The sequence below is a fragment of the Amblyomma maculatum genome, chromosome 3 (assembly GCF_055883805.1).
Source record: "Amblyomma maculatum isolate TAMU_Amacu chromosome 3, ASM5588380v1, whole genome shotgun sequence".
NCBI classification, from domain to species: domain Eukaryota; kingdom Metazoa; phylum Arthropoda; class Arachnida; order Ixodida; family Ixodidae; genus Amblyomma; species Amblyomma maculatum.
The window spans coordinates 157271940-157292608 of NC_139346.1; the positions used below are offsets into that span (position 1 = coordinate 157271940).

Below are 20669 nucleotides of genomic sequence, written 5' to 3' on the forward strand. Positions count from 1 at the left end.
CGTGTCGACGCCATGTAGTAGTAGCATCAAGCCGTAGATATCATGATATCGTAATAATATAAATGAAATAATACTTTAAAAATTCATGTTGCAGAACATTGCTACACTAACTAAATTTCTGATGCTGTCTGTTTCAGCAGCAAGATGCGAAACGTCGCATGATTGAATTTTGCTGGCCGGCTCCGTTCGTTCTGTTTTTCTTGGTTGAAAAGGGAATAGACTAGGAGCAGTGTGCTTACGAGTGCATACAGCCTTTTTAAGCTGTTTTTGCAGCGCCAACTTTTCTTATTGAAACGTATTTATTGTAAGTATACATGTTATTCTCAAGTGCTCTTTTGGAAGTGGATGTGGGGTGTGCCTGCGCCATCATTAAGGTCTGAATGCGTGTTGATATCGTGTCAAGCACACTCCAGTAAAGTGGAGTTGTCGCGTCTTGATCGGTATTTGTTGCTTATATGATGTTGTTTATAAGTGGGCTGATTACTTTAGGGAAGCTGTAACCCGCTTTCAAGTTGAGAAAGCTTGCGGACCATGTATGAACTGCTGCAAGTCCGTTCGCGAGCACCATGTGCTGAGCAGTTTTGTGTTCGTGGTTTTGGAGCAGGTCCGTGGTATCAAGTTCTCAATTTTTCTTTCCCCCGTTCTCTTGCATGTCGCTTTTTTTTGTTGCTGAGAGCTATCGGAGCCGAGGTGAGGTATCTCTTGCCGGCCCAATCCTTTGGCGTATGCACCGGAGGCGTGTGGCAGCCCAGGCTTCCCGGACTTTAGATGTTCATGCCTCTGTGCGCCGGTATTTTTGTACTCTGCTGGCAAGTTATATCATGTAGCTTATCTAAATGGCGTGGACGCTGACGACAGACGCTTTGTAAAGCTTGCAAGTGGTGCTTTTGTTCGACACGAAACGGCTTGATTGCATTCCTCAGGGTAGTGTGATCCTGTAGCCATGGCTGAGAACAAGACAGCCACCACCGTGATGCAGTCCTCTCAGCTGGAGCAGTACCTTCTCTTGGCCAAGACAGCGAAAGGTGCCGCAGCCGCCGAACTTATCAAGCAGGTCACAGAAGCCCCTGGCGTTCATGTCTTTGGCGAGCTACTCGACATGCCAAACATTCAAGAGGTGAGCCGAGTGACGAGGTTGCTGCCATCCTCTGCGTTCATGTACTACTTGGGCGATATATGAGCACACATTTCCCATTCAGGAAGAAACGGCAAAATAGTTTTGTTGTGTTTAGTATTTCGGTCCTAGTGCTCTTTGTTGCAGACTTTAGGCAAATAAATGCAATGACTTAGCGGTAAAAAAAATGAATTGCTGAGTTAATACGTTTGAAGTTCTAAACCTCTAGAGGCATCCAGAAACCTTAATTACTTCCTGCATTGTTTCAGAAAAATCAAAACTGTACAAAGAAGATGGGATAAAAAAACACGCATGTTGTTTTCTTTTTTGTCCCATCGTCGCTTAGTTTTGAATTTTCCTAAATTATACGAACAGAGTAGCCCAGTTTCATGTCCTGCTTTGTCTTGCTTATACCTGTAGGTGCTTTGCACACGTGCAGCACAACATTTGTTGTTTTACCTGGTTTGCAATGCTGCCATTGTTGTGGCAAGGATGGGATATTATTCAGCTTGTGTTAGTCTGTTTTTTAGAGTGACTTATCTGCCCTTTTGCATAGTGTTATATACAAAAGAGTATGAGACAGAAACAGTGCAGAGAAGCTATGGAATAGTAAGAAATCACTAATGTTAACTAAATCTGCCATCAGTGTGAAACCTGTGATTTTTGTATGTTGCCTTTGTCTTCGTTACCTTCACAAATGCCGCCATCTTTATCTTCAACTAAAGGTAGAATTAACACTCTTCTGACTCGCATAGTCTTTCATCTTTGGCAATTGGATTTTCAAAAATTATTCTGTGCAGAAGTATGGGACAGGTGGTGTCGCATGCTGGCATGAACTCAATCTGCCCATCCACTGAGTCATGTGTTCTTTGTGTTGACTGTTGCCTGGCAGGTGGCCCGACATGTGAAAGCAGATGTCAAGAGCTGCTCCGTCAGAGGCATTTTCTCTTTTAGATTAAGTGGTCTGTTGTGTTTAGCAGGAAGTGACGGTTCATTTCAGATTCATGATCCACTTGAAACTTTCTAGCTTTAAGCATTCATTTGAATACTGTGGTCGCTTGAGTTCGTAACCTAAGCCATCCACATTATTCTATTGCTCAGCATTATCCATGTTGAGCTGCATGGTTTTGGGCTGCATGCAAGTGGGCGTTGAGCTATTTCCACGTTCTCTTTTCAGCTGGCAAATGGTCCCCACAGCAGCTACCTAAACCTTCTCAACTTGTTTGCATTCGGGACCTATGCAACATACCATGGTAAGGAGGATCCTCCTTTTTGCCTTTTTGTTTCAGCTCCTCACTTGTTTTCATGGTTCATTGCTAGCAAAGGCATGCAGCTTTTTCAAAATTGTTTGGTCTAGTTTTGCATTTCTTGTGCTCAGTTCCTCTAGAACTGCATCACTTTGTCAGCACCGCTACCCAGTGCAAGTCCATAGGATTGCTTGGCTTGGCATCAATTTAGTTTTGCTTGTTCGGTTTCTTTGTCAATTAAGAAACAGACTTCTTTGTCAATTAAGAAACAGACAGCTTTTTCAAGTGATAATCCCTTATGTGTTATCAAAATTGTGTTGATCTGCTGAGCTGTGAGGATTTTGTGTTCAATATGTTGAATATTGTACCATGACAGAAGAAAACTATGTGAATAAGGGCAGGTTTGGTATAATCAGAGCATGGCAGTGGGTCGCCTGTGGCCTGCACGGTGCAGTGTTGAGGTAGATGGTCTTCTCTTCTGCGGTCACTGTTGCAGAGACAGAACCAAAGTATTCATGATAAAACCTGTCTTTTTTGTATTACTTTTGGTAAGAAGACAGGTTTTGAGACTTTCCTGCTTATTGAATTACATTCTGTTCAGGACCTTTGTGTCTTTATTTATATAGCGAGAGTTTGTTTTACATAGCCGGAAGGCTGCATCTCCTTCATTTTCTTTCTTTTTTTTTTTTTTTTTTTTCAAGCCAGCTTTTTAATTTTCGGCTTGTCAGATTTAGTGAGCGGCAGTTGTGGCAACCCTGTATTGCGACAGCTGCCATAATGTTGCGTAGGTCGAAGCTAGAAGCTTCCCCCCCCCCCCCCCCCCCCCTCGAAAAAAGTTTACGACGTCGGCGCCGATCTCTTGCTTCTTCGACATCAGAGTCTCCTTGCAACGCTGTCCAGCCACACAATCACACTGATGTTAGCATTGATAAACACTGTACCCAAGTAGCACACCACCATTGGACCGTTGGGAAACAGTAGCATCAATATCGGACCTGCATTGGCTCTAGGCAAGCTGACTACATTGCCATTGCTGGACCATCATTCATGCCAAAATTGGTTCATCATACAGCAAGTTTGGCACTACCAGTATGAGGTTATTGTTGAATTTTCCATTAATAGCCTATGTAGGACAACCTTTTATACATTGGAATTTCCAAGGTTGGAAAACCAGTGGCGTTTCCTATATGGACATATCACAGGCTTTTCTATTTATGTCCCATTATAAACCTGCGCATTCTATAGGCATTGTCGCATCTTGAAGCTTATCCTGCTTGGTTATGAGACTTAATTTTCCTATTTTAGCCTGTAAGGAGCGATGCACAATTAAATTTCTGTGTCAGGTGGTTCAATGAACCTTTGTACTTGTAAGCAGCTAGAATGTATTCACAAAATGAAAAAGCAAAAGAATTCAGAAAAAAAGAAATATATATATATTTGACTCTTAGATACACGCCTTCAGTGCAGAATACCCAGGTGAATGGAGGGTTCAACTACCGGCTATTCTATCTTAAGGAAACAGCCTTTCAATATTCAATGTATATTCATATAACAGATATACCCAACTTGTACCACTTATTTACCTGCCTTTGTTTTAAAGTAGCCTAATACTGATAAGCGACCCTTGGATATGTATGAAATGAACAGAGGTCTTGGGAGGTGGCTCGGGTTGTCCAGGTAGTTGGGGCTACGCTGCTATGAGGCATCCAGGTGTAAGAGGTTGTGCTGAGATGGGAACAGTGTCTGGCTGACGAGGGAGCTGCAAATTTCACAAAAAGAGTTGTCATTAAAATGTTTCCCTAGCTTTTTGTCGTATTCGCTATTCGTGCCAAACAAAAACCAACTGGCACATAGACTACACTAATTTCCAAATGATTGACAACATAAAAGGACAAAAAGGTGTTAATCACGAATAGGGTCTTGCAAGCCGGGTTTTTGTGGTACGCTGGAGCTGTGATGACGTGTCAAATGTGGCTTTTGCTTCCACAGACTATGAACAGCCTCATATATGCTGAGTTGAATCTTGCGACCATGAATCTTTCTGAAAGATGTACTGACGACACTGGGATGCGCTCGTTAACACAAAGAAAACTAACATTTGAATTACAGAAGGGGTGGTTGGCCAGAGACACGACACGCATGTCTTCTTTCTGTCTACAACCCAACTGTTCGAGGTGCGAAGGAGGGCCTTGGTGTTTCGGCGGGCAAATGCATTTTCCTTTCTTTCTAGCCCCACAGGCAGCGACAAACAAGCCCGATCTCGGGTCTGTAGCAGGAGCAAGAGGCACTGGTCCTGACACCCCGTTCTGTTCCCAACGGCCGCGCGTACGTGCCGAAAAAACCCGCCAACGCAAGGGGAGGAGAGATAGGAGGCAAAAAGACAACAAACACACAGCGCGGTGTAAGCACCATGCTGACCCAAAATTCATAAAGCCGTTCTCTTCACCCCTCCCCCGCCCCAAAGAAAAAAAAAAACATACACAACATAGACTGAGAAGGATGAATGCGTGTGAAGCGGCGCGCAGTTGGGAGAGAGTAAAAACGGGACTCGCAAAGATAAAATTGTGCCTCGCACGTGGAAGCTAGAGCTCTTCTGGGCAAGAAGATGAGGAAGAAAGATGGGAGAAGAGACTGGATGTTGTGTAGGCGGCAGATGCCGCTGCCTCCATCCCCGTTGCCACTGCTGGTATCTTCACAGTGGCAGAGAGAAACTGATGTTGCGCTCTTGGAGCCTACTCTCATGATGAGCAGTACATGCATACTAAGACAATTGCAGGTGGGGGTCGCGTTGTGTGAAGACATTATTATTAATCATTTTACCCGAACCTATACCCTGTCTCTCTCCCTATCACTCCTCTCCTTTTATTTCCTCTTACTGTACTGTCCACTCGCTTACTGTTTATGCAAGCCACAGATGTCTTGCTTTCAGGCCACGGCTCGCACTATCTTTCCCTTCCTCTTTGTCTTATATTTTATTATATAACCTTTTGCTGCTACTAGTTTCTAGCGAAAAACATGCAGCTCAGCCACCTGTTTTTCTAAAACAGGTCCAAACACTCACTTAATATGTGTGGTCGTGTGCTGCTGCCCTGTTGGTTCATGGTGGAATAAACAGGCTACTCGAAAAACAAATCGCAACAATGAGTAAAATAATTCAGATGCAGGCTCTTTCATAAACTAAAATGTCACAAACTAAAAAAACCTATCGATCTATTCATTTTCTTACAGATCGGAGAAATTCAACAGTTTTTTACGCAAGAAGTTTGGCTGGTCGACCGAATCTATCATTTTGTGGCCCATCCCATTGATGACCAGGATAGCTAGAAATAAGGCAAAGTGTTGTACAAGGCGCTGATTCCAAACTTGCTGCAACATCACACAAGAATAGGCCAAAATGAACAAAAGTGATCAAAATTACAACTGATAACTACTTCACAGTCTTTGTCCAATAATAATATAATAATAATATATCTTACAATAAATCTATTTGTCCAAGTCAAAAACGTCACAAAAAGGCAAAAACATTTGCAAGGGCATATTAATAAAAATCCTGCAAGAGTTCAATGATATATGTAGAAAACGTTTACTACATCACCGTCAGTAGGGAAGGGAGGAAATACCTCATTCAAAAATGCATTAACATGCGTTGTTACATACTGCGTAGCCTGGAATTTTATCACGTCACTGATCCGATGCACTATTGACCGTGCCTATACGTGTATTGCATGAATGGCAGCAGTGAATAGCTCTATAGCTTGAGCAAAATAGAATGCTAAATTAGGTCGCTATCAACCGACTGCTGATGACATGTATTGCGCGTGCAGTATGCATTGTTCCAAACGTCAACTCATTTATCAATCATACGCCATTAAGATACATAGACTGCTAGGAGCACCAAATTGCAGTTTATTATGTATTTCAGTCCCAGTTAAATAAATTAGCTAGCCACCGGTATACAAAAAACACCTTAATCATAGCATGTTTTAAAATTATTTCTTCGCAATTCGGCATACGGACGACTTGTGCGCATTGTTCAGGAAACAAAATCTAATATATTAAGGGAGCATATGAATACCAGCAGTACAACAGATTAGTGGACGGCAGAACCGAAGCTCGGCAGCTACAGCTAGCTGTGAATGCGTTTGAATGTCATTCGTCTCAAATACCATTGTCACAAATATTTTGAATTGTCTTCTAGATGCATGTTAAAATACAGAAATGTAGAACCTTGTTTATTTTGAATAATCATTGCACAATATTTATTTTGTAACCAGTCATAGCCAGGTTTGTAACATGGTGCTTAGGTACAATATCGGGGGACAACTTGGTCCATCGTCTGTGATTTTTTAAAACAGCATGACCGGTATCAGAAGAAGATGAGGCATACTGTTCCAATTTAGCCAGTTTTTAGAAACAACACAGGGGATATCGGGAGGACATGTTAAACTGGTCCAATGTAGCCCACTGTTAGAAACGGCGCAGCTGAGATAGGGAGATCACGAGACAAATATCACCGATTTCTAAAATTGGCTATTCTGATATTGGGAGGACGCAGGACAAACTGGTCCGGTGTTGCTAGTTTTTAAATGTGGTTAGCCAATATCTGAAAAAGAATAATGTTAAAACTGGCCCAATGTTGCTGGTTTCTAAATGTGGCTAGTCCAATGTCAGGACATGGAAAAAACTGTTCATATTACCCATATTCGAGAATGGTCGTGGCAGCATTGGGGAACACGTGAAACTTGGTCCATCATTAGATGTGTTGTGTACTGGCAGAGTCTATGTTGGGAAACCAACAATCCTGGACCAATGTTTGCTGATGTATGTACAATATTGGACCTTTGTCTTATGCTGCCTGGGTAGGCACTCTTTCTCCCTTTCCCTCTGATGTTGCTTGTTGTGTGCCATGGTTGCCACTAAAGCCACAATGATGTCGCATGAATAAGGTCTATAACTTTCCAATGTCCTACGAACTTTTTTTATCTAAGTCAGCTGTTTGCTTCCTTCATGCAGAAAACAAGGCTCAATTTCCACCATTAACTCCAGCAATGATTACGAAATTGAGGCACCTCACCATTGTTTCCTTAGCAACGAAAACAAAGGTAAGGCACATATTTTACAGCATTTCAGTGCTTTACTTGCAGTGGATAATGTTGGGGCATGTGTGATGGCAGTTTTGTTGTGGTAATTCATCAGGAGCTGAAGGCAGCACTGATTTCAAAGGATGGCGAATATTTTGTGATGTCCATAAGGCAGCCAGGCAAACAGTGGTTATTATTTGAGCCCGCAGGCTTTTAACGTGCCTTCAACCTGCTAGTGTAAGCGGCAACAACTGTCCAATCTCTGGGCTTCGCAGTCATCTTCCATTGCCATAAAATTTTAGACATCATCTGGTGTGTCAAGCTAATGCACTTTTGAGCAAATTGCCAACTCAGGAACTGTTCTTACGTAGGTTTGCTAGCTGCACTTTATAGGAACTGCATACATGTACAATTGCGCGCTAAAGTGGAGAGACCACACGATCTGCTACGATTACTGTTTTTCTTTATAAGCCTGACATAAATGCTTGGGCAAGCATATAATGGGGGCACATTATACATCTCTAAAATAGTTGTTGCACCATCAGAAAACTCTGGCATGCAATTATGTCTATTCCTGTGGTCTCTACACTTTTGCACACAACTTTACATGAAAATTGGACCACACAGATCATGGTTTCATCATTTTGTGTTGGCACATCTTTTAGAAAATTGACTTGTTGATAGTAAGGTTGTCCATTGTTGAAGCATGTGCAGAAGACGTCCTTTAAACTTCAGGTAGATTGCAAAGTTTGACTAGTCCTCCAGGAGTACAGTAGGAGTACTCTATTGAAAGTGGCGTCGGGTGAAATGTTCTCATGCATTCATTCTTTCTTTTTTTTCTTTTCCTCCTGCTATCTAGTGCATTCCATACTCTACCTTGTTGAAAGAGCTTGACATGAAAAACTTGCGAGAGTTGGAAGATCTGATCATTGAGGTGATATATGCTGATGTAGTACGAGGGAAGTTGGACCAGAAGAACAATCAGCTAGAAGTCGACTACACCATTGGCCGGGACATCCGTCCGGAAGACATCAACACAATTATCAAGGTGCTCCAGGAATGGTGAGGGACACTGTGCCAGAATTTTTTGCATTTTTCTCTGCCCTAGTGTTGCTTCAGGTGCACCAGAGCATGGAAGAAACAGAATACAACGAGAATGAGGAACATTGGAGAACCACTGTCCTGTGTTCCTCGCTCTCCTCTGCCATTTTTGTTGCGCTGTAGACCTCTAAATACATTTAGCAAACCATAGCATAGTGCCACTTTTTGATGGTGCTAATTTCTGTAGTCTTGAAAAACTGTCGCCTGTTAATTTTGTCCTGGAGAGCTGGTCTTGCATGTGAAACGCTCAATCTTTGGGATGTCCACATGCTTTGCAGAAATCGTGGCATTCAGCAGAAGGTTGTGGTACTATATAATCATCGCATGTAGCTTTGACAAGTTGGCAGGCAAGCATTTTCGGTCAGTGTAAACTTCCCACAGTCGCACATTATGTGGAGGAAAGAGGCAGCGCAGCCAGACGGGGCTAGGGTTTAGCATAATCATTCATAATGTACTGGAAAGTGGTCATTTTACTTTAGCTTGACGGGGACAGTCTACTGCCGGGGCGAATATAAAAATATTGACATATTCTAGCAGATCTCGCCACTTGGTGACAGTATCGATGGAAGAGCTCACGGCTTAACTAAGCATTTATATTTTAGACCAAGAAAGTCAGGTTTTAGTGGACGATGGCGCCATGCCTGCTTGGAGCATCTTAAGTGAATATATACCATACATTTTATGACTATGCCGAAGCGTGATACGGTTATTTGTGTTCATGTGTTCATATCAACAGCTACTTTTATTCGTTAATCTTGTTTGATTCACTTTTAAAATGCTTTCAAAACAGAAAATCGCACAACCAAAGAAGATGCTATACTTAAGTGGTGCTGCCATCGGCAGTGCTACTAAAGGAAAAAACGATTGTTGGTATCTGTGGTAGATGTCATTGTGTTTATTTAGGTTATGTATTCATTCCATTCTGTTTGAAGCTATTTCATTACCTTCAATTATAGTTTTAACGAACTCTGTGCATCTAAGTTAACGAAACATTCTGCATGCGAACAAGGCAGCATGGTGGTCACTGTGTTTAGTATGTTGTGTCCACAACGTCGATGTTTGCAGATGTTTGCAGAAAATGCGACTACTGTATAGCAAAATTAAATTTCAAATTGTTCTGCCATGTTTCTGAGCTCCACAGCAGGGTATTGGTTAATTTGGGGATGGAGCTTTCGAATGAAGCAAGGAAAAAAAAAATTGTTGAAAAGTCAGTACTAGACTGTTCCTTTAAAAAAAATAAATCTCATGAAAACATGGGGCACATTAGCAGACTAAAGACAGGGGTCTCACATTTGCCACATTAGCCATTTTACTTCCGCCTTGTTACTCCGTGGTGCTACTGCAGCACCTTAACCATTGAGCCCCTTCTGCAGGTTTTGTTACTTAGGTGGGAATATATTAGGCCCTTAATATGCATCATTTTTGGTCCTTTTTTACAACAGTTCCACTGCAGCCTCCCCCCCCCCCTCCCAAAAAAACAGCACTCTGTTCGTACCTAAATTTAAGACTTCATTTAAATGCTGCAGAAGCACTTTTCTCTATGTGCAGTTGTTTCTCTCAAACACGTCCCGCAAGCAGGCATGTCGGACAAAAGGATTGTTTCATGTACTCGTGTTTCTGGCTCACTCCGTTGTTACAAATAATTGCTGCTGTTAGCAACACACATAGTTGAAACGTGTGTGCATTTATCTTTGTAATGAGCTAAAACTTGTCTTACCGTAAGCGATGGGAGGACTAGAGCAGTCGTGCATTGTTGAAAATGGCCCATAGGTGGGTGAGCATAGAACTCCCACCCTAATCTTACTCGGGACATGTCATTGGTTACGTACTGGCTGGCTGCATTTAAGGACACATACCTATGGCCAGCGCACACTAATCAGTTGCTTTCTTTCCTTACTTCTGACAACATGGTCTGATAAAAGTGTAGCTGGCCAGAAAAATAAACTAACCAGGAAATGCACCTGAAATTTTTTAGGATAGCAGAACAGTGTAATCGGGAGATGTCAAACGCGATAAGTGCATTCTACTATGCTTCGCTGTACTGTCAGAGTAAACTGATACTGCTATGAAATATAATTCTTAAACCATGGTCTGTTTACTTTTCATGCCCTTCCCTTTGATAAGTGATGCTGCACATGCTGCGAGAAAAACACTAGTATGTCTAAACATTTTTTTTTAGTTATTGTGCATGGCCTATCAGTGGACTCGGAATCTGTAGTCCTTGAGAAGTTTGGATTATGAGGTGATTGCACTCTATACAGTGAATGCGTGCGAGATCAGAAATTTTCTCAGATTCCCTGATGTGCTTATTCGTGTGTTTGCTTTGTTGCCACCTTAGGTGCACAAGTTGTGAAACGGTAGTGAACAGCATTGAGTGCCAGATTGCCCGCGCTAATGCCATGAAGGATTCACACATGAAAATGAAACAGCACATTGAAAACGAGGTGACGTATTCTGTGCATGCATTTCTTTTATTGCTCTCATTGTAGAAAGGGGGTTCAGCAAGTTTTTACACTTCCTCAGCTTAGCTCATAGTTATGATAGAAGTAAATATTTTCTTACAATGGATACAGTCTGTCTTGTTCCGTGGCATATCTGATTTTTGAGCATTTTTAAAAGTAATTGAGGTTTAAAGCAATGTGTGAATAGGTATATAGACATACTATGCTGGCTGGTGTCTTATAAAATACAGTATGCTTCCCCTGATAAGCATGACTGAAGTCCATTGCAGCTTATTAAAATTTCAGGTTAAAAGCAAGGACGTGAACAACTGTGTAGCGATTATTAAAGGCCAACTCCACTGCTCACAGTCTCAGATTTTAGCAAAATTCTGGAAAGTTTCTTATAGTTTTCTTGTCCTCTTTGCCACGTTTTGCAGCAGGCCAGCATTTTCTGGTGGAGTCTTCTGATCAGAACCTGGTTTCGGTTTCCCACTTTTTGCTCTTTTAAAACATTTCTTTCAAGGCAGAATTAAAATTTTACTGTATGGTCTTTTCTTTTTTTTTGCATTGTATGCCTAAAGCTGGACAGTGAGACCTAAACTGTTTTTATTGGTGGTTACGGTTAACGAAGTTCTCTTCATAAAGAGTGTAGTGTGGCACTGTTGTGCTTTGTAGCTTTATATGTACATATATAGTTGTCAACAGCACAAAATGTGATCTGCTGCTTGTTAGGTGGAGTACACTGTTGGCTTCCAAATACTATCGGACATTTAAAGGACAGTCTCTTACTTTCTGCAAACTAGCCACTATATGACACAGTATCTTCTACAATAGGAATTTACTGTGCCCTTGAGTGGTCCTCGTTAGTATCCACACACCTGCATCAGTGCAGGTTAAGGGTTTGGAGAACCTTGTTGAGAAGCTTGCAGATTAGAGAAGAAACACCTAGCAGGAATATTTGGTCTTACTTTTACTTTCTCTAGATGTGCGTGAATAGTTCAAATTCTTGATATGAACTAGTTATGTTTGTTATTCGGCTTATAATCAGTTCAAGAAATTGATATGAGAAGATCGTCAAAGTCTGGTCGTAACTGAATACCACTGACTTTCGTATGTTTTTGAAAACTTCACAGTTGGTAAGTAGAGTTCAGTGTCGGCAAAAGTGCTAAGCAATTCCCTTTGCTTTATTTTATATATGTATTTCTTTTATCATATTTGTATGCTGTTGTGCTCAGATGTCATGCGGAATTTCGCAAGTGAGTTTCTCCATGTCAACTCATGATTAATGACCACATCCTTCAGGTCCTTCAATTGCAGTTGCCTTGTCACCATTGCAGCTCTTCTAGAGTCAGCTTTTCCATCTTGTCATGAGCGAGGAAGCGTGTGCAATTCATTTGCAAGCCCCTCTTTTGGGAGCCCTATGCGAAATTCCTTCTAGCACTTGTGCACTGTTTCCCGTGTTTACCGTATGGCATGAAATGAGCAGATGTCTTGGCTTTGGTGAGTCTTGCCTGGAATATTCTCAATGCTTAATGTTGTGTCATAATGAAGTTTTTCTCTCGATCTCGCTCTATTTATTTCTTAGGTGGCGAACATAAAGAAGAACCTGAAGGTGCAGTCACAAGATGTGGATGATCAGATGGGTGCCGATGGTCGGGATGAGAGCCATATGGACAAGCCAGGCAAGAAGACGTCCAAGAGCAAACTGTGCGTACCACATTGCTGGGGCTGGCATGGTGCATATAGATGGTTACTATGCTAAGAAAATTGTAAATCGTATGGTTTAACGTCCTGAAACAACACTAGCATTTGGATGCTGTAGTGGAGGGCTCCGATCAAATTGGCCCACCATAGTTTTCTTAGCATGTGCTGATATTGCACAGCACATTGGCATTTTTCTATTTCGGCCTCTATCAATATTTAATCCACCACCTTTGGATTGATTGCTTTAGAGACCATGCAGCTCAAAGAAGCTTTCTGTTCCAAATGCAGCTTCATGAGACAGTTTTAGATTTTTTCAATGCGCTGCTCCACTTACATAGACTCCCTCACCAGATGCAAAGTGGAGGTGCAGGGAACATCCTTTAGTAACCAAGACTTAAGTGCAACATACTTTGCTTCTGGCACCATCTGGTGATGGTGATGGCAAAACAGAACCAAAATTTATTCTTTCTGGCTGATAGTTTTACCTTATACTTGCTTTCCTTACATGAACGTGCTTAGTTGAAGAAATATAGCTGAATAAGGCTCAGCCTGGGAGTTGTCTCTATTCATACAAACCAATTGCCACGCTGCATTTGGCCGAGTGGCTTTCTCCAGCTTGAATGTTTTTCCTGTTTTCCATGCTGTGCACGGCACTAATGAAGCATGTCGTGCAGCAGCTGTTCTCTCAGGACTGATATGGAAAGAGATCAAAAACTCCTTGACATTGGAAGAATTTGAAGCGAGCAGACAGAAGCTACTTTGCGTGACTGCATGCAGAGTGATTTCTTTCCCAGATTACAGTAAATTACGTCTGAGATAACTGGGGTCGTCACTTAGGTACACCTTTTGCCAATCCCTATTATACTCGTTTTAGCTATTTTGCTTTTTCCCTGTAACTCCCAAAACAACTCGTGTAAAAAAAAAAAAATCATGCAAGCGTGTGTGATGCCATTGGAGAGGCCACATAAGTTGATAGAACTTATAGGATAAATTTTAAGACAGCGTTTATAGGCTCATGAGTGTGGACAGGATTTGTAATCGTGGAGGGTATCAGACCGTCATTGTCGAGAAATGAATTGATTGATGAGTAAAAAAATGATTGTATGAGGTAGAGGGCTAAAAATATGTGTGTGTGCAAAATTTCGTTATGTGGATTAATTAGTTGATTAAAGCCAAAAAGTCGATTCGACGTCAGAAAAGCCAAGGATGTCTGTATAGTGTATAGACATCAAAATTGTGCAAAAAACATGCAAAAACATTTGCAAAGTTTTAATGTCAGGCCTTAACACAGTGTTAAATCGAAAACAGTCAGTCAAGAGTAAAAGAAACAAAGTAGTAAAAGAGAAAAACTAAAGAGTAAAAAAAGGAAAAGAAAAAGAAAAGAAGGAATCAAATGAGTGGCAATTGAGTGCCAAGAGCTTCAGGAAAGGCTTTTGCCTTACTACACTTAAGGAGCTATCTAAGTGTTTTCAACAAATTTTTTAAACAGCAGATGGAGAGCACGTATCTACATCCATGTCGCTTTGGCTACGACGAAGCAGAACCCAACCAGAGTGCGCTGCATGTGTGCTAACACTCTGCTTTGATCAGAGCTGTGAAGGGAATCTCGTTATCTCTCTTCTAGCTGCCAGGTGCCTCAGTGTGCGGTGCCCTGTTTTGAAAAATATCATACTAAGAAAGTTTTCTAAGCACTTGGACATCCTAATTAGCTGATAATTATTTTGTTAATTAGTAATTGTCGATTTCTATAGAATTCTGAATAAAATGTGTAGGGCTTCAAAGAGCATTATGAGCACAAAAATTCCACGAAATTAACATGCAAAAAAAAAAACCTGGCAGGAAATGTGTAGCGATGCGAAAAAAAACCCGGTAGTGAAAGGGTTCATGCAATCCCCATTATGTAATTCGACAAATTTGAACTAAGAGAAAGCCTATGGCAGCGAGCGCTCATTAATTTGGATGGCGCATCACAGTGGGGTACGACCCACACAGCCAGGGATCCGAAATTGTCCTTCCCGAATGTGCATAGACCAATTGTGCCTCAACAGTTCGTGTGTGCTATGCATGGCGTCGACCGGAAGGTTTCGCTTCCTTAACTTTACGCCATCTCATGGATTCGATCGGGCACTTGCATGTAGGCCAATCACGCCGTTTTGGAGACTGTGTGGCTCATCACTGTTCTTTTATATTTTTTTTGTGATGGCATCATGCTGCGCAAATATCCCTCGCATGCATCCACATGCTTCCATTACACTGACACTGCCCGTTAGTTGGTCACATGCAGTTTCATGCACTGCACCACCATATGACTGTTTAGTGAAGGGTCCTCAAAACTTGATCTGATGGTTATTTTCTACTTATTGCCCAGGGTACCACATCAGAGTAGAAGATGAGAGTGGCTGCGAAAACGCCTGGGCTTTAAAGACTAACCTGCTTGACTCGGAGACAGGTGAGGTTTCATTTTTTTTCATGTGGTTTTATGTTCTGCAGCTTGTCAGTATTTCATAAACAATGACATAATGTTCATACAGGGCATTTCGTACTACTACTAGCCAAGCTGTTTCCATACGTAAACAAATTATGTTTAGAATGAAATGTGAAATATTTTTCTGCACAAATTTGGCATTAAAATCAGAAGTTCCGAGCTTTCTTAAAATGTGTGAAAATAGAAAGAAATGCCTTTTCTGCCTAAAATTGAAATGTCTCTTTTCATTACATACAACATGGAATTAGGTTGTACGAATTTACTTTTTTTTTGCATTGTCGCAATCTTCTTTTCTCATTATAGATGGAGAAGTGGCCAAGAGAAGTTCACCAAAGGCTTTCCCAACAACACTGTATAAACTGTAAAATAAAAAAAATTTGGAGATCACTTTGAACTGTGGCCAAAATGTGATAGTAATGAAGTACTTGCAACTCTGGTCTCTTAATCGTGACTGATGCTGTGCCTGCATACATATATACTCCACACATTTCCTGTTTGCAGAGTCAATCCCAATGAGGTAACAAGCTACCTTATTAACACGAATGTAACTTGGTTTTTTTCTCCCAGAAGTGAAGAGCTATAGTTCATGCTATGGTATGATACCGCTTCTGTAGAGACAAAGGTGCATTATGCCCTATTTACTCTCATCGTATTGGTTGGTGCATTGTGTGGTTTGGCCTTGAACTTTGGGAAACAGATGGAAAGAAGTTGCAATGCTCTTTAGGTCGACCAACGGAAGATCCAAACTGCAAACATTCAACTGGGGTGGTCGGAAGGATGTTGTTGCATAATGAAACAGCAGCATTGGAGCAAGACATTCATTGCCGGAGATGGCACAGTTATGCACCAACCACAAATTTGGCGCTTTATCCTGAGAAAATCGCAGTAGAACAAGAGATGTAAAGGCATTCACTTCGTTTTTGTACTAAGTTCGGCAGGCTCTCTTACTGTCACACAGCATTGCTTGAAGTCTTACTTTGGATGAATGAAAACTGTGTTGCGATTATGCATGGAAAATGAATTGCATTTTCATTATTTCCCTTTGTGTCGTATCTGATGCACTTTTCAGTGACACGAAACACTCGTGCTGCCGCAAAATTTTTCGATGGCTGCTCATGGTACGGAGAATGTTCACCATCTGGGAGGCATGACTTGCCACATGGTTTAGTGGAAGGTCTCATGCTTACGATGCACGGTCGACTGACAGCGTGGAGGAACTCTGCATCTATCTTCATGTTGGTCTCGTCTGGGAATCTTTTGCATGGCATGAAACTTTCACATGACAAATGTGGTAGGAACTGTGGTATTTTGTTTAGGCTCAATAGTGATCTTGCCTGGCTACAAAGACAAGGTACAGTAAACATTTTTCTAGGTACAACTTTCAGTACATTGAGGTTTCGTTGCTTGCATCACATTCATTTTTCCGAGGTTTCGCACCCACAGTTGGCCCTCGCAATATCCAGTTCGAGTGAAACTAGTACATTAAAGTAGCAGCAAGCTGATATTTCTGCGTGTACAGAATGGAGCACTATCTGACAGTTTTAATTGCATTTGGATCTGTTCTTGAGGAAATTGAGGCATAGTTGGCTTGTGCCTGACCATCATTGGTACTGATAAACATAAAAACAACACACTTGGAACATTTCTGTCGTTACATCAAAGGAGCAAACATTGCACCATTCTTAGTGTTACTCTGTATCCTTGCATGACAAGCTGTGTAGGCTACAGCTGACAAATTTTTTACCCACTTTTGTCGTGTTCAGTCATCTGAGGTATGAAAAATTTTTCATCCAGTCCTTTAACTACACACCTGCAGAGGACCACAGCTGAAGAAATTGAGTGGACAGCTGAGAAGGTAAGTCCACGTTCTTCGAAAAAAATTTCTTACTGCTGCGAGTGTGTGCTGAATTGGATGTATTTGTACAGATGAGTCTTTAATTCAGGCATTGACGTATAACAAAAATTCCACACTCTCACACCAAATGTAAGAGATGAGAGCACAGACGTGTGAAAAAGGATTCTAAACTCAATGGTGTGCTTAGTTGCATTTAATGTTCAAAAATATCATGACACTTAGCTGCAGGAATGAGAACACAGGGTAAAAACGAGTGTAAAAATGCATCCGGGATAAGATTAAAGAGAGCCTAATGACTTGACCACTTTGAAAGTGATTCACTAAATGCTGCTCTTTGATCTGGCAGGAAGAGTTGAGCCAAAAGGTTGCACTACAGATCTACAGCCCACTTGAAAAATGCACACAAAAGCTGCTGAGCACTTCTAATTTGGTTTGTGCACCTATCTAGGTGCCAATGGGGAGTAGATCTATAATAAATGAGCAACAGTGAGCTCTGTGGTTAAGGCAAATAAGATTATCACATAAGAGTGCACCAGCTTGTCACTTCCTCAGCGTTGTTCTCTTGATAGAGTTGCAGCTGTTTCTCAGGGCTGCTGCTACATTCGTTCTGTTCATCTACGTCTCCTTGAGTGCATTCAGCCAGTGTCTCGAGGAACAAGACAGCATTTTCACTGCAAAAGAGCAACACGCAAGTTTTTTTGTTAGTGGCATTCACCAAGTGCACTGTTCTGCAGGAACAGCTTTCTAATTACTACACTGTTATGCATTGTTAAGTGTGCTGTAACACGCCTAAAAGATTTTGATTTGGGGGGTTTAATTTCCCAGAGCGACTCGGGCTATGAGAGACGCAGTAGTGGAGTGCTTCGGAAATTCTGACCACCTTTAACGTGCACTGACACTGCACAGAACATGGGTGCCTTGCTTTTCGCCTCCATCAAAAGCGACCGCCGAGGCCGGGATTTGATCCCGCATCCTTGGGCATAGTAGCCAAGCACCGTAACCGTTGTGCCATCCCAGCGGGGCCATGCCTAAGAGGGACAGAACACTTAAGGCATCCAATTTTATTTTGCCACAATGGAAAGCTCCCTGTCTAAAGTGGTCGATTCCATGGCGAATTTTTCGATCAGTGCATGCGCCTGTTTTTATATAGGCTGATGTGGCAAACCATGAGCAGTGAACAATGACCGCGACTGGGTGTCCACAAAAGTGATGCACTAAAGACTAGTGTAAATCTCAACCGACAAACAGTAACATTCTAATTAGAACCTCGGTGATACGAATCTCACAGGGTCGAGAAAAATGCGCATCATCCGAACATTCATGAAAATATGAAAACAAAAGAAGATAAGCATGCAGAAACATGGGAAAAGTAGTCGCGCAGATCTGTTTACGTCCAAGGAGGTTTATTGCGGTCACAGCTCGCCACTTGCAGTGCACACAGCGCGACAGGCGATCGCTTCGTTGGTGACGTGCGGGTCGCGTGCGTCCGCGGACTTCTTGTGGCGCATACAGCATGACAAGAGATGGTGACGCGCCGGCTACGTGGCGCTGCAGACTGCTTGCGATGCGTTCAGCGCGACTAGCGGTCGCAAAGTCTACAATGTGCACAGCCCGGACGTGTGCGCCGATTCGCTTTTTGCGGCGTGGTGGAAAATGATTGCGATACCGGCGATATGCGGTCTGCTCGCATCTGCATACTTCTCGCGGCGCGTACAGCACAACAGGAGATGGCGACATGCGGGCTGCGCGCTGCTGCAAACTGCTCGCGGATTGCGATTGTAAAGCCAGCGATGTGCGGTCCGTGCGTACCCACCGCATACTTCACGGCCAGCTGATGCGGTTGCGACATCTGTGGTTCGTGGGCTACGCGCCGCTGAAAGCTTTGCGCGACGCAAGCCCAACAAACAATCGCGATGTCGGCGATGTGTGCGGGTGGTCATCGTAAACTGCTCATGATGCGTACATACAGCACGGCTGGCGATCGCGGAGTCAACGATGTGTAGGCAGTGCGTAGTGCTCAAGCTTGCAGTTGCATTTCGCGCATTCGGTACATCCGAAATTTTGCACACTGTACACAATGCACTGCGGCCGGGGAATTTCACAAATTCGTATCGTCCAAAAATTCGTGTCAACTGGATTCGTATCACCGAGATTTTACTTAGTATAGAGTAGTGTCAATTTCATACTCTCACGGCTGTTAAGAAACAGAATGTACGCCTCGTTGACGAGTGTTTTAATGGGCTGTATTCACAGCTTCATCCAAGGAATTCGAAATAATGTGGTGTTACCTACCGAAAAATGCTAAAAGCATGCAACAAAGCGAACAATGTTTCCTTCATATATTCACTAGGCTATTAATTACGTCACATTAGTGCAGTAGCCATAAAGGACAGTGCCTTATCGCATTTTGTTATCCTCCAGCAGAACTTTGTACAAACCAAGAAATTGTGCGCAATGAATATAAGCACCTAAAAAAAAAACAAGAAGCAGCACACAAAAGGAGTGCTGTGCAAACAAATGCAGCTAAAGCAATCACCACAACTTGCCCATTGTTCTCCTGAGGAGCCCAGTCCCACACAGCAAGGCTTGCACCTCCAGTGACGATCCTCAGAATGCTCTGATCCACAATGTCCGATGCCAGGGTGCTAACTCTGCCCTGCCCAGTGCACTTCAGTGTTCCAACATAGGCACCACCGGGTAAAGTTCGCACTGCCCACCAAGAGGAACAAGGAAAGAAGTTACAATAGAAGACGACACAACATTGACTCATAAAGCATACAACTATCGTACACCTGGTGGCAAGGTCTTCTGGACTAGGAATGCAGCAAGAAAACAGAAAACTTCTAGGCTAAAACCTTAAGAATCTTAGTCCATAATCGATGCAAACAACCTATAGGTTAATATGTGAGAATTCAGTGAGGTACAGCAAATGCCAGGCTACACAGCGATTATTATTATTTTTACATGTTTCTTTCAATGTCCAAGGTCCAAGAACATTTGTGTCCATGTGTATATGCTTTAGAAAATGAATCCAATCGATTAAGTTCATCTAATTTTTATGAGCAGAATTCTTTTCTTTTTTTTTGCCTCAGAAAATCTTAGCAAACAGCTTGGCTAAGTTAGCACAATTGGAATAAAGTATCTTGTTTCAATCTGAATTTGCAACAGGGAAAAATACAAGCTAATAGAAATCTCTAGCCACATACAGGCCATAGTCACAAATGTGTGTATGCGGTGTTGCAGATTGCAGTACTTCTAAGTAAAGTACCTTGTCACTCTAATTAAAATGTTCAACATTAACCACAAGCTGCAACAGCATCATGACCATTCGCACGTAACCTTGGCTTGCACCCTAAACAACTGGTTCAGAAATAAACTCTACTGTAAGTTTCTGCGAAGTCGGATCAAGTGGTTCCCACACTTCACAGTCAGATGGGCCTTGTAGGTCCTGCTGTGCTTGGCAACCCAGAGGGCGCAAGACAGACTGTGTCTGCAATTTGTGCTCTTTGGACAGCCTTACCCATGCACACAGTTAAGCTGCTGCTGTTACACCTGACAACAGATCACTGCAGCAGCAGCAGAAAAGAATAACTGCTGTACATACACAAATTAATAAGCAGCTTCAGCAAAAGAGCTTGCTA

General features: G+C 42.2%; 2 protein-coding genes across 10 annotated transcripts in view; one reads left to right on the top strand and one right to left on the bottom strand.

Moving 5' to 3' along the window:
• Positions 1-152: 152 nt before the first annotated feature.
• On the top strand, positions 153-15567 carry CSN7 (COP9 signalosome subunit 7). Its single transcript, XM_084598360.1, has 9 exons — positions 153-304; positions 924-1117; positions 2292-2367; positions 7375-7463; positions 8302-8504; positions 10882-10987; positions 12570-12691; positions 15057-15137; positions 15477-15567. Exons 2-8 carry the CDS (start codon positions 944-946, stop codon positions 15079-15081), a joined length of 795 nt encoding a protein of 264 aa, XP_084454486.1. The 5' UTR covers positions 153-304; positions 924-943; the 3' UTR covers positions 15082-15137; positions 15477-15567.
• A 1271-nt stretch (positions 15568-16838) lies between these two features.
• The window catches only part of LOC146196598 (uncharacterized), a 65064-nt gene continuing 61233 nt past the window's right edge, over positions 16839-20669 (bottom strand). For 2 of the 9 annotated variants that reach the window (XM_084598368.1, XM_084598369.1), the window contains 2 exons: positions 19575-19737; positions 16839-17699 (listed from right to left, as the gene is read on the bottom strand). In XM_084598368.1, coding sequence (XP_084454494.1) covers positions 17546-17699; positions 19575-19737 — 317 coding nt within the window. In that variant the 3' untranslated portion in view covers positions 16839-17545. The remainder of the gene's footprint in view (positions 17700-19574; positions 19738-20669) is intronic. The other 7 variants (XM_084598363.1, XM_084598370.1, XM_084598367.1 and 4 more) reach the window with 4 other exon arrangements.